Raw genomic sequence first — 14,618 nt, 5'->3', positions numbered from 1 at the left:
CTTACCATCAGGGATCCAAACTCACAGAACCAGGGAGACTTGATGGCCTTTTAGATGTGCGTTGTCTGCAAAGCAGCCCCCTGGTCTACGCTCCATACTTTCTCTTGTGTAATGCATATTAGTTCCAGGAGAACATCTTTAGATATATCTATATGAACAGTATACAAGAAGCAGACAGCCATATAAGTATAAGGTACTCAAATGGATAGATTGGGTCTACCAAAGATTGTCAGACTCAGTCCGCCAGCCCTTCATTGATACAGCATGGCCACCATACTCTGCGCCTGGTATTTATAGATGTAGCACCTGGTTAGATAGATAGTAAAGGAACTCATGTTGACCAGAGACGGAAAGGAGAGAGGAGTTAAGCAGATGAGTAAAAGGGGTAGAGAAGCACCTCCAATCCATCAGCTGAACTCGGGAGTAGGCAGGCCTTGGGGAGGATATGCCAACCTGTGTGACTGGGCTAAATCTGCACCAGATGTAGGAGTACCAAGTGGGACTATTGTCCAAGGGGCAGAACTAGAGCAGTTCCAGCACACATGCTAGCTACACAGCAAAAACAATACACTACATAGCACATAGCATAACGGTATGCCTTACCTCACACAACATGAAAGAGGCATACTTTTATTCTAAAATGTACACTAGAAGACACATGCAGCATAGACTGCACTGGCGGAAAACGCGCCAGACGGCATATTACTACAGAGACATGTCACACTGGCGAACGCATTCAATAAGCAAATATTGTAAAGAAAAAACATACTAGGTGACATCCAATGGAAAAAAAGCTCTTTTGACCAAAGTACGGGTTAAGTACTGTATAGGCACGTTCCCGAACTACTTTATGGAACTCGGGCCCGCGTGCACATTCAAATCAGACGGTGGCATCAGTAGTATGCATACACCGTTAAAAGAAAATGCAGCAAAGAACACATGCTGCAGTGTGTACATTAAAACACTTCAAGTGGACACTAAAGCATCTTAAGTTTCCTTTCTAGAAAAATTAAAGGACATGTAGTAAATATATGCTGTAAAAACACATAAAAGACAAGTGCAGCAACTGCAATGTGCACCTACTGTCAAAACACGCTTAGAGATACAGGCAGTGTAAATGTAATGACAAAAACAAAACAGCAGGCACATGCAGTGTACCTATATTGTCATAAACACAGTAGTAGACCCATGCCATACATGTGTTTTGTCAAAACACACTAGAGGCTACAATCACTATATGTGTAATATTGACACAGCAAAGAAAACATGCAGGTATGCATGTACTGTCGAAAACACAGTAGGCACACACATGTTACATATGTGCTGTCAAAAAGTCTGCAATAAGTGTGTGGACTACTTGGCTCATACAATGAAATACAGTGCAGTGCAATACAGCTGTATTGTCAAAGGACCCACTGAGCCCACACCGCATGATGAGAGCTTTGCACAGGTATCTTCGATATAGGTATTTCCAGACCAATAAGTATAGCTCACATCTTGTCCTGTAGCAAGAGATGTGCTGTCTGACACACTCCACATGACAATTAGGGTGTGCTTGATCTGTCTGGTACAGAGTGCAACATTCATTTTGTTATAGCTTATACTGCAGTGTGGAGCTATTTACGAGTATTGTAAAGAAAAGATTAATGAACTTATGTCACAGAAGGGTTGATGTTTTGCTGATGTGTTATCTGTCTATAACATAAAACACACGTGTGCACGGACACATACACACCCCTCTCCCACCCCAGTGAGCTCTCTGTGACATTGAAGCACGAAGTGCAGACCACTGGTTTGATTTTAATTTTCCAGTTTCACTGCACTGTCTCTGACTCCACAAGGGAACACTCTTTCACAGCTACCTCTTAGTATGACATCTCAAAAATGTATTTTCGGAGGCTACCGAGGATGTCACAAGTTCTTTGGGTATAAATAAGGCTCTTATGTGGATTAAGACATCTCAGAGCAGTCACTGTGCTTGTTAAGAGTGGTTTATAGTTGTCTAATTATATTGGTTATGGGATCTCTGTCACAGAGACCGGGCAGTGTCTTGGATTGTCCATCACCATATATCCCTTGCATGAGTTATGGTAGGTATTATGCACACTCCTTTGTCTCATTTGGCCTAGTATCCCTGTCTATGCACTGGTCAAGCGGAAGGGCTATTGGCTTAGGCGGGCCGGTGCAGCATGCTGGGATGGACATCACAGATATCGAACCAGCGGCTGCTGATTTTGCTGCGGGGCAGAAGCCCTTTGGTGGGCAATGAGCCATTGGCCCGTCGGTCCCGGTCATTCACCATTTTCCAATAGAAGTTGCCTTTGATGAAGAAGGTGGCCTTGAAGCTGTAGGAGAAGTACACCGCATCAAGATTTCCCTGTGGATGGTCCTCGGGATCCACTGCTGGGAACACTTCAACAATGCTCTTCGGGAAACTCTGTACTTGATGATTGAGCTCCACGTTGAATGCTGTCACCTGGAATGATAGAAGTATGCAGAGAAGGTAATCAGTGCCGCTAACTCATGCAAAGGGGTAAGACAGCTTCATACATTAATTCTTTGTGTTGATAGGAATTCAGAAGGAGATACGGTCCCCAATGAGCTCATTGAGTATGATAAAGGGTCAAACCAGCCTTGCTGCACGTTGGCAGCTTTGTCTTTCTCAGCAACCTCAAGAGCGCCTGAATACTGTCCTAAAGCAGGAGGGCTGCAATGTGTCTAAAGATAAGGTGCTGGTAGTGGGCCGAATGGGGTCTACTCGGGACACCTGAAGGAAGACCAACCGGTCAGTGGAACCTGGATCAAGAAGCTAAATATGGAGTAACAATAGCCCAAAGGTGCTCACATTGCCTTTGCCCTAATCTGTAAACTGTAAACCTGTAAACGTAAGCCTGCAATATTGAACTCCCCTGCCTTTAGCACCAACCTTAGATGGGTGGCAGCTGTACTTACTAGAGCAGGAGTCACACTTTAGTTTATACCCTTGCAGAAAAAGAAGACTTTTCCAGTTCATACCCTCGTTGGGTCCTTTGTTGAATGTTCGAATTCGAAAAGCTGTAGTGATGTATCATTACAACCAGTCAACTATAATACAGGTCTATAATGAGAAATACTTTTATCTTCCAAACACTATATTCAGGCAGATAAGTCGATACAAGGAATAAAGGAGAATTGAAACAGTAAAGTGCAGCCAATCTAAGGAAAAAAAGAGCACAGAAAAGAACCAAAAAAGAAATAATAAGAAACTAAACCATTCATGCAGAGGAGTGGTGTGCGTGCAGCCATTCATCTTCACACTGTGGAGAATGTATTGTGAAACATCTTGAGAGCAGAGGTATCAGGGGCCTCCTCATTCACTCCTTCCACCCACTGCGTTAACCATTGTATCTGGGCCGCCATCATGTAATATTCGAAATTAGCTGCCCCAAGTCCTCCCACTGACATAGGGCGCTGCAGGGTCTGTAGGGACTGTCGTGGGTGCCCATCCCCCCAGACCAGTTGCCGCAGGAGTGAATGCAAGGGTTGGAACCAGCTCCTCTGCATCAAGACCGGTAGGTTTATGAAAAGTACAACAGCCGGGGCAGCATAACCAATTTGGACAGTGTGAACCTGGCCCTGATGGGCAGTTGCAATGTGCACCAGAACTGGACACAGGAACGAAGGGAGAGCAACACTCGACCCAGGTTCTCGTCCCACAGATCTTCTAGGTCATGAAAAATATTAATGCCCAAATATTTAGAGGTGCGCTGCGCCCAGAGTGTGTCGTCCGGCAACGCCTCTGGTCTAGGCAGGGGCCCTGCTATAGGGAACAGGAAGGTCTTGGTTTTGTTAACCTGAAGGCCCAAGAGAAGAGCGAAGTCGCCCAGAATTCGCAGAGCTTCCGCCACCCCATACAGATACAGCAGTAGATCGTCTGCGTATAATGAAATGAGGTGCTGCCACCCGCCCAGCATTAATCCCAGCTTGCTTCCGCCCAAGCGAAACGGCTCAGCATGAGGTTCCACAGCCAGTGCAAAAAGGAGCGGAGACTGGGGGAATCCCTGCAGAGATCCTGTATGTTCGAGATATGGTTCGTCCCGTCTTGACTCTCGCTGTAGGCGCGGCGTATAGGAGTTACACCCATCGCCCCTATTCATCTCCCAGACCCAAACTGCGCATCACCTCGAAGAGGTATTCCCAGGACACTGTTGAATGCCTTTTCCAGGTCCCCCGACAACACCGCCGCCTGCTGGAGCGCGGGTGCTCCTTTGTGGTAAAGCACTGAGTAAATTCTGCGAAAATTGTATGAGGTACTACGTGAGGGGATGAACCCTTCTGGTCTGGGTGGTTCAGGGCCTTCATATGGGGGAGGAGCCTACCTGCCACCACCTTACTCAGAACCTTGAAATACAGGTTGAGCATGGAGAGGGGACGGTAGTCCCTAACTTCCACTTTGGGCTGCTTGGATTGGGGGAGCGGTATCACAAGAGCCGACTGGGTGGTATCTGGCAAACCTCCCCCTCTCTCAAACGCTTCCATATAATAAAGTCACCAGACACGGGGACAGTATATCGGTGAATCGCTGGTTGAACTCACCGGCAGGCCGTTCGCCCAGGAAGCCTACCGGGCACCAATGCCGCTATCGACGCCTTGGCCTCGTGAACAGAGATGGGGCCACCGAGGGCCTCCCTATCCTCCTCCTCCAATGTACGGAGGTGCAGGGGGGATAAGAAGTGCTGTAAATCCGACAGGGGGGCCATTGTCGGGAGCTATACAACTATTCATAGTAGCGGAGAAAGAAGTCATTAATGGCCCCAGGGTCATGCACCACCTCACCCGTGTCCAGACATGTGACAGGCATTCCCGCTGACTCAGATCATATAAGTCGTGCTAGCAATCGACCCACCCTCCCCTCCTCCCTCTGCACCCTGTCCAGGTAGTCTTTGTAACTATAGCACCGTAATCCACTCAACACATCATTGTATTGGGTCTGCGCCTCTTGCAAGGATGCCCGGGCTGAGTCGTCCGTACTTTGCAAGTTATCCTATCTACGAATAGTCCCTTCCAAATCAGAGAGTTCCTTATTCAATTCCTTGGTGCCCCACATGACTGGGCCAGGCAATGGCCCCTCACCACCACCTTGAACGTCTCCCACTCTACCTGCGCTGAAGAGGCGGTGCCGGCATTAGCAGGGAAGTACATCTCAGTGAGCGGGGACAGGGAAGCCCGAAGGGGGACATCAGCAAGCAGCGCTGGGTTTCACTTCCAAGTGGGAATCGTAGGGCAGCGACCCAATGGCTGGAGCACTAGAAGCAGTGGGCTATGATCTGATAGTGTCTCCCCTAGATATTCCGTGTGCGAGACTAGGCCATTAAGGGTTGAAGAGCAAAGAAATGTGTCCAGTCTAGTATGGACCGGCGAAAATAAGGAATTTCCCTATCTGCCCTGTGCTGCAGTTACCAGGTGCCCTCTAAACCTCAGATCAGCACCACCCTGGCAAAGGCTGAGCAGGTCGTCACAAATATCTGGCCCCACCACCTCCTCCTTAACTTTCCAGCCTCCTTGTTCAAATGTGTCGCCTGAAGAAACGCAATGTGTACATCTCTGCGCCTAAGGTAGGAGTATATATGGTGCTTTTTGAACATCGATCCCATCCCTCGGATATTCTACGAGCCCCCCATTCTCGTAAAAATACTCCTGTCGAAGATCACGTGTCCGTCGTGGAAACTCCTAGATGTGAGTAACCGCTGCCGAGTCCCTCCGGCGCTTCCGACACGTTGTCTTTTGATGCCTGATGGTATGACCACCACAGTCGAGCATAAGGTCCTCACGACAAAAAACGGAGGATTGAGAATAGAGACCCAACTGTGTGCCCTGACGAAGTTGCCAATGACAAGGCAATGAAACATGTCGGTCCAGTTATAAAAATCAATGGTATTGACTTAACCATTTTTTAATGGTGGAGTTTGGCAGCATCAGAATAAAATTGACTCAGCCAGCCAAACCTCACTTGTTTTATATTTGTTGGTTGTTGGGTGTAGGTACTTGTTATTCTTTTCTAAGCACTTTTTTCTGTCCTACTAGGCAGTGTATCTGTACACTCCTTGTTTGTCTTTATCTATTCTCACTTGTGCACATCTCCTCTGCACACGTTTCATCCTCTCAGCAAGGAAAGTAACCAATGATGATAAGTGGGTATACCGGTGATTAACAAACCAGGAGCCCCCTCGGGTGTCACGTCCGTGAGGTACTTTCCTTGCTTTCTCACATATTTTTTCTATGTGGGTGAATCTGTACACAGCTATTATCAATTTTTTAAGGTATGGTCTGACCTGTAACACAACAGTGACTAAACTCGTCTTGGTGAGCCAATAAGAGGTGTGGCCCTAGTAGTTACAGGGATTTTGAGAATCAAACCATGCAGGCTGAATAGGGCTTTCTGTTGCATATGGCCATGTCTGAACTGGGGTGGCTTGGTGAGCAAAAAAACGATGGATTTAGGCCCAGATCATTGTACTGGGGCTGAATGTATGACATTGCTCAGCATTCTGTCCATCAACTGTTGTTTTTAAAAATTGAAAGAACAATCTCAAGGGGTAGAGGGGGAGGAGACTAGGTAAGGCAGCCCCCCACTCAAACAGTATTCAAACAATTGGAGCCTCACCTAAATGCAACTGCATCCATATAAAGGACCAAAAAGATGGGGACTGCTTGGACTGCTTATCAGTATTACTCCCCAGGATATGTCTAATAACATAAGTCCTTAGTTCAAGATGCGTATTTATTCAATATAAAATTACACAGGACCACATAAAATTCACCCAGGAAAAGGTGTGAAAAATAGAGAGAGTACCTCACGGTAGAACAACCTGAGGCGGTTCCCGGTTAACAATTGCCGGTATACCCACTTCTCATCATTGGCCACTCTATGTGAAAAAACAAACGTGCACTAGATAGAGTAGTAGTGCGGACGTGAGAATAGTGGTGAAAAACACAAATAGTGACAAACGTATCAACACTGACACCAAATTGTTGTGTGCAAAAAACACATAAACAGACCCCTAACCAACCACAAAAAATTATAATTGTGTAGCAGGGCTTTGCTTGCTTTACCGTTTTATTCTGACGCAGCAAACCCCACTAGTTTAAAAATGGTTACTTGTATACCATGGTGATTTATATCCTCAAGCCCAGGCAATTTAAAAATTGAAAGCCATCTTTGTGAGATACAAATTGGATGCAGGAAGTGTATTCTTGGGGTATCATACAATTTACAAAAAAGCATAAAATGAATAGTTGATTGTAATGAATACGAATCACATTGACAACAGGGCAGGGAGGAAGACAAGCAACCTATTAACGGAAACACAACTAAAAAGTGCAAAGTGCATAGCCTCAAATGTATACGGTAAAATCTTAACTCTGGTGTGCAATTCATGATAAGTAAGACTCAAATCGGTGGTCGAAATCGGTAAGTATCACAGGACAAAATCCATGGTACACAATCTGGCCCATCTAGCTTCCCCACAGGACTGGTAAAATCATGACTTTACTTAGCCCTTGGTATTAAGGTGAATACTGGGAGGTGAATTAAAATAATCAGGCCTGCCAATGTCTTGAAAGGCCTGCTTAAGAAAGCCAGGAAATTTGGGTCATGTTGTGTAACCTCATACAGTCCTCCAGGACCAGATGAGAAATACCACCCTCGGGAGAGGACCATATTTTAATCCTCAAAAGCAGGGGAGCTATTTTGTCCATGTCCTCCAAGTAGGGAATTCTCAGTTCTGCATGTATAATATGACTTTCAGTAGTTTTGGGAACAGGTAAAAACCTACATAGAAAAATGTTTTCTTGTGTTTGAAGGCACCTTAAGTTGACATAACCCCAAACTCCTGCCCCATATATCCCCATTGGGAGACATTTTCTTTTGTACAACGGAATCAGCTGTTTGATGGCTTATGTCCCAATTTCCCTGCAAATCCCAAAACTGTCCCTGCAAGCTTCTGTACTCTTTGGGTAAGTAGATTGTCCCATGTTAGCCTCTAATAAAATGCCCAAGTAATTAAAATTGGTGACCATGCCAGTTGGAATTCCCCAATAACAAAATCTGTAACATATGTTCTTGGGTCCGCAGGTCATAATATATGATTTTTGATTATTCAACTTTAGGTCATGGTTATCCATACAACAATTTAAAGAATCAAGCAGGATCTGGAGGCCGTTTGCTGTGCATGCTATTAAAATCGCATCATCGGTGTATAAAAGGACGACAACTAGGCGAGGTCCAACCTTAAGGAGGTCTTTTCCGGTTTTGACAAGCACTGAGTCCAGGGCATTAATATCAAATAAAAATTAAAAAGGGAGCTAAAATGCCTCCCTTCCTTACACTACAGGTTGACCGGATCGCCATAGTGCAATCTCCATTTTGATTGAAGCGCACTTTAATAGTGGTGTCCCAGTGCAATCGCTTGATCAGGTCTAACAGGGGAACCAGTCAATTACTGCCTTTTCCATCAGGTCTCAAAGTTTTGTCCTGTTCACCAGGTCAAAAGCACAGGAGAGGTCCATGATGGCCATATGTATCGAATGTCTCCTGGTTTTGAAATATTTACTCATCATTAGGAATAGATTTAAAGATTGTTCCACCGTTACCAGACCTGTTTGGAAACCATATTGGACAGGTAAAAAAAGAGGAATTAGCCTCACCTGAGTCTTCCAACTTCTCAAGAATGACTCGCCCACAAATCGTAAAGATGCATCCAACAACTAAACAGGGCTTCAGGAAGCTGGGAGATTCCTGTCCACTTTTTTAACAAGCATTTACAATGCAATGGTCTCGGCATTATTAAAGGTAGAGCTATTGGCATTGCTCATGACATTTTTATTCTTTTTTTTTTTACATAAATAAATGGTATTGTCATTCACAATGGCAAAGGGTGAGCATTAGAGAGTATTCGTGGACACAGAGCCACACACACCGAGCCACACCCACACACACAGAGCCACACACACTAAGCCACACACACACACACACACAGAGAGCCACACACACACACACACACACACAGAGCCACAACCGCACACACACAGAGAGCCACACCCACACACACACACAGAGCCACACACACACACACACAGAGCCACACACACACACACACAGCCACATAGCCACACACACACACACACACACACAGAGCCACACACACACACAGAGCCACACACACAGAGCCACACACACACAGAGCCACGCACACACAGAGCTACAAACACACAGAGCCACACACACACAGAGCCACACACATAACACACAGAGCCACACACACAAACAGAGCCACACACACAGAGAGCCACACACACACAGAGCCACACACACACAGAGCCACACACACACAGAGCCACACACACACAGAGCCGCACACACACAGAGCCACACACACACAGAGCCACACACACAGAGCCACACACACAGAGCCAAACACACAGAGCCACGCACACAGAGCCACACACACAGCCACACACACAGCTCTCTGCTCAGTAACGTCCTAGGGAACAGAGGCACGAAAAACCAGATCACAAGCAGGGAACAGAGGCACAAGCAGGGAACAGTCCGATCCAAGCCCTAGCCCGTAGGCAGCTCTAAACCGCAACTGCCTTTTGGTAATTAAAATTCAAACACCCCCAGACTCTACTTCAATCCAATCCTAAGTTTTAAATACACGATTTGTTAGTTCTTTCTTAACAATTCACAATGCCATATGCTGTCTTTTTTTAACTTTAGGTTTCCGGTGACAACGCATAGTTTTTTTCAGGATGTAGTGGTGAGAGGCACTGCTGAGTGTTTAATGGCAACATTGTGCTAGCTCGGTATTAAAATGCCCAATTATGTTAAATTAAAAGTTTTTTTTTTAAAGGGCCCTAGATGAATACTGTAACCATAGAATAGCATGGCCTAAAAGCAGAATCTGTAAGAGAAAAGTGGGCATATCCAAGCAGAATCAGTGAACTTACTTCCACTTTGCAATGTCAGAACGTCACAGTATTGCATATTACAGGAGACTTTAAATTTAATTTCACTATTGAAAAAAAATGTGAGGAATTTATAGTGAAAATGACTGTCAATATAGGGACGGTTTGTTAATAGTTACATTTCTAAAGTGTTCCGAATTGCTTTAAGCTGTAATAATGAGGATAATAATAATTTGTATTTAAATATCTGTTACTGTTACTAAATTTAATGGTACTCGGTTGCCCAAATCAGAGGGATAGAAGCTGAGTCTGCCTTGCCAGGATTGGGCCTTGTGGCATAAATAGCACAGCATATCCCAGTGGCCAGAATTTTACTCGCTAAGTCATCTCATTTATTTATGCAGCACTTTCAGGTTCAGGTAATACTAGTTGACGGATCTTTAAACAATTAAAATATGCATTACTCTAGACACAGCGGCGTCCTCGCCCCTTTCTTCTATATGAAAAAAAAACAAAGTACTATGACATGACTGGAAGACAATATTTGATGCTTTGCACAATAAATAAATCTCCTGCAAGCTCAGCTTTCGAATTGGTGGAGGGTTGCAAATGCGTGGGTGGAGCACGGGGTGGTAAAAGGGGGAGGAGGGCAGGGGGGGGTCGCCTGTGAGTCATATAGGTGGGGAGATGCATGAAGAATCCCGCACATTCCAAGTGCGGCTCGGTGCTCGACATCAAGGTGTTGTTATAATAAAAGAAAGTGTTGTTGCGCACTGACACCGTTCCATGGAGGGCAATGGGCAGCTGCGCCCCAAGAGCCAGGGTGCAGGAACCCCATTAAAGTGCAGGTTGCGTGGACTGCCTCTAAAGTGCGCTGTGTAGTTGGACTGGCACACCTACCGGCGCTCACTCAGCTTAATTAAACTGGCAGCCTCCTCGATGAGCCAACTCCCTGTGTTCGAAAATCTGACAAAAAAAGCAAACAAACCAAGACCATCATCGCCGGACTCAGAAATGAGGGAATTAGCACGTCTCTAGCAAAGATGCTAATCCGTTTTGTAAAGCGCTCAGCTGCACAGCTCGGGCTTCCCGGCGCTGACATTCCCCTGGAGAGCTGCACCAGGCCCCTCCCTGTGTCCAATGAATGCAGTGGGGGGCTATGGTGGTGGCGCCCTATGATCACTGCACCAGGACATCCACGCAGCCCCAACCCAGTGCTTGTGCCTGCACGGGGTGGGGAAGGCCCTGCTATCCGTAAGTGTGTGCTTCAAGTACACCCAGGAGGGGGAGGGAGGTGAAGATGGAGGGGAAGAGGAAGGTGACGCAGGTGGCAACGGAGATTGCTACCAGCGGACACAGCAACTCTATAAACACAATCTGGGTCCCGCAGTACTCTTCTCTCCTCTAGTTTCACACAGACGTTCCCAGGGCTGCTTCTGATAGAGGAATGTGATGAGAGAGAAGGGAGAGAAAAAGACAGGGGCTGGGGGCGGATGCTGACCGGGAGGAAGAAAGGGGTGGAGGCGCAGGAGGGGCAGAGAAACGAAAGAAAGAAACACGAGCGGAGAGAGAGACACTGTGGGAGAAAGATAAGATAGGAGAGGAAGGAGGGTAAAGGAGAGGCACGGAAAAGAGGCGCGTGGCCTGGGCGAGAGAAGGGGAAGCAAAAAAAAAAACAGAACCAGGCGAGAGAGACAGGATAAGAGGAATGGAATGAGACAGTAAGGGAGAGAGAGGGATAATACAGCTAGAGAAACAAGCATTTGCAATGCAATAGGTCTCGCAGTAGGAAAGTTAGAGGTATTAGTATTGTAAATGACAAATTTTGTATTTATGTGTTGGTTTTTAAAATAGCCAAATTAATAGCTTTGTCATTTACAATGCCAATAGTTTTTACTTTTGCAAACGTGAAACCTATAGCATTTGTAATTTACATGACTTAGATGTATTAATATTACAAATAACAATGGGTTTTATTTTTTAAAATACTTAATACTCAAATAAAAGTTATTGTAATATATAATAGCAATAGCTTAAACTTTTGTAAATAACTTTTGGGAAGATTATGTTCAGTGTATTTTATTTCGGATGAAAATCCAAGAACAGAAGTGAAATATTAACCTCTTTTTGTGACATTTTTAATAAAGTTTGAAACATTGAGAGAACATATTAGAACCAGTTGTTGAATGGTTGCACAGAGTGATGCTGTGGCGTTCAGTGGTACTGAGTGATGCTGTGGCCTTCAGTGGTGCTGAGTGATGCTGTGGCATTCAGTGGTGCTGAGGTGTTGAGTGGTGCTGTGGTGTTGAGTGGTGCTGTGGTGTTGAGTGGTGCTGTGGCGTTGAGTGGTGCTGTGGTGTTGTGGGGTGCTGTGGCATTCAGTGGCGCTGAGTGATTCTGTGGCGCTGATTGGTGCTGTGGCGTTGAGTGGTGCTTTGGTGTTGAGTCGTGCATGTGGTGTTGAGTGGTGCTTTGGTGTTGAGGGGTGCTGTGGTGTTGAGGGGTGCTGTGGTGTTGAGGGGTGCTGTGGTGTTGAGAGGTGCTGTGGTGTTGAGCGGTGCTGTGGCGTTGAGGGGTGCTGTGGCGTTGAGGGGTGCTGTGGCATTGTGGGGTGCTGTGACATTCAGTGGCGCTGAGTGGTTCTGTGGCGCTGAGTGGTGCTGTGGCGTTGAGTGTTGCTGTGGTGTTGAATGGTGCTGTGGTGTTGAGTGGTGCTGTGGTGTTGAGTGGTGCTGTTGTGTTGAGGGGTGCTGTGGTGTTGAGGGGTGCTGTGGTGTTGAGTGGTGCTGTGGTGTGAGGAGAGGTAATATGGGGCAATGGAAGGCTTTGGGAGTAAATGGAAAGGGAGAGTGGCGAGTAGAGGAGATGCTTCAATAAAAGACACATATCCTCGAAATGGTACACAGACAAAATATCGATTTTTAAATATCGATATACAAAAATATCGAAGTTTAAATATCGATGGGACAAAATATCGAAGGTAAGTAATATCGACAGCCTTAATATCGATATTGGTATGATATCAGTAATATCGAAGTTGTAAGTATCGATGTCAATTATATAGAAATTAATAACTTTGATGTTACTAATATCAATTTTTAAATACATTTAGTGTATATTATATTGTATTTATTATGTTTTATTATTTATTTTTAATGTAATTTAATTAAATATTGTCTTTTACTACTGTAGCGGGTTGTGGGTTTATAGGGGAATAGGGTGGGAAGTAATTTAATTATGTTAAATTAATTATTAATTAGTAGGAATTATTAATTAATTAATTGAGAAATAATTTTTAATTATTTTTAATTAATTGATTAATTGATAAATATGTTCTGTAGCGGGTTATGGGTTTATAGGGGAATAGGGTGGGAAGTAATTTAATAATAATTAATTAATTGATATATGTTTGTACATATTTTAATTAATAATTAATTGGTAATTAATTTCTATTAATTAGTTAATTAATTAATATAATTTTTGACATATTTATAATTATTAATTAGTTGGTAATTAATTAATATTAAATATTTAATTACATTAATTATAGTAATGTTTTTTTATATATAATTTATTGTTAATCTTAATTAATTAATTGGGAAAAATAATATTAATTATTAAATTAAATTAATTACAGCACATGTGCTAATATATTTACTTTATTGTTATTGTTAATTAATAATTAATTGGTAATTAAATAATATTAATTAATTTGGGGTAAAGGAGTATTTTTAGGGTTCAGGGTCAGTTTTCAGTTTTTGGGTAAAGGGGTATTTTTAGGGTTCTGGGTCAGTTTTCAGTTTTTGGGTAAAGGGGTATTTTTAGGGTTCAGGGCCAGTTTTCAGTTTATGGGTAAAGGGGTATTTTTAGGGTTCAGGGTCAGTTTTCAGTTTTTGGGTAAAGGGGTATTTTTAGGGTTCAGGGTCAGTTTTCAGTTTTTGGGTAAAGGGGTATTTTTAGGGTTCTGGGTCAGTTTTCAGTTTTTGGGTAAAGGGGTATTTTTAGGGTTCAGGGTCAGTTTTCAGTTTTTGGGTAAAGGGGTATTTTTAGGGTTCAGGGTCAGTTATCAGTTTTTGGGTAAAGGGGTATTTTTAGGGTTTAGGGTCAGTTTTCAGTTTTTGGGTAAAGGGGTATTTTTAGGGTTCAGGGTCAGTTTTCAGTTTTTGGGTAAAGGGGTATTTTTAGGGATAAGGGTCAGTTTTCAGTTTTTTTGGTAAAGGGGTATTTTTAGGTTTCAGGGTCAGTTTTGGGTTTTTGGGGTACAGGGATATTTTTAGGGTTCAGGGTCAGTTTTGGGTTTGGGGTACAGGCGTACAGGGTAAAAACAAAAAAAATTACATTAAATCAAATAAATTACATGAAAAAAATTAATATTACTTTAAATTATTAAGTGTTTTATTTATTTTAAATGTATATGTATTAGTTTTAATTTTGTTTTAATATTTTTATTTAATAGTTGTAAAATTATATGTATTTTAAATTTATTTTTACATTATTATTAATACATTTAAAAAAACTATATTTTTGATTCCGATATTTTTGTACTTCGATATTATTTTTTCGATATTTTTGTACTTACCTTAATGAAGATAGGATTCCGATAGTTTTGCTGTCGATATTTTTGCTCCGATATTTTTGCATATCGATATTCTGTCTGTCGATATTATGTCAGA

At 43.5% G+C, this 14,618-nt stretch overlaps 1 protein-coding gene across 1 annotated transcript in view; it reads right to left on the bottom strand.

The window, feature by feature from the left end:
- Positions 1-582: 582 nt before the first annotated feature.
- LOC147702547 (matrix metalloproteinase-21-like) overlaps positions 583-14,618 on the bottom strand; it is a 183,383-nt gene continuing 169,347 nt past the window's right edge. The window contains exon 8 of the mRNA XM_086931212.1: positions 583-2,476. Within this exon, the coding sequence (XP_086787338.1) occupies positions 2,171-2,476 (306 nt within the window). The 3' untranslated portion in view covers positions 583-2,170. The remainder of the gene's footprint in view (positions 2,477-14,618) is intronic.

Source organism: Lissotriton vulgaris, chromosome 7 (genome assembly GCF_964263255.1).
Source record: "Lissotriton vulgaris chromosome 7, aLisVul1.2, whole genome shotgun sequence".
NCBI classification, from domain to species: Eukaryota; Metazoa; Chordata; class Amphibia; order Caudata; family Salamandridae; genus Lissotriton; species Lissotriton vulgaris.
The sequence above is the reverse complement of the archived record's forward strand: the minus strand, read 5'-3'. Positions and strand labels throughout refer to the sequence as shown.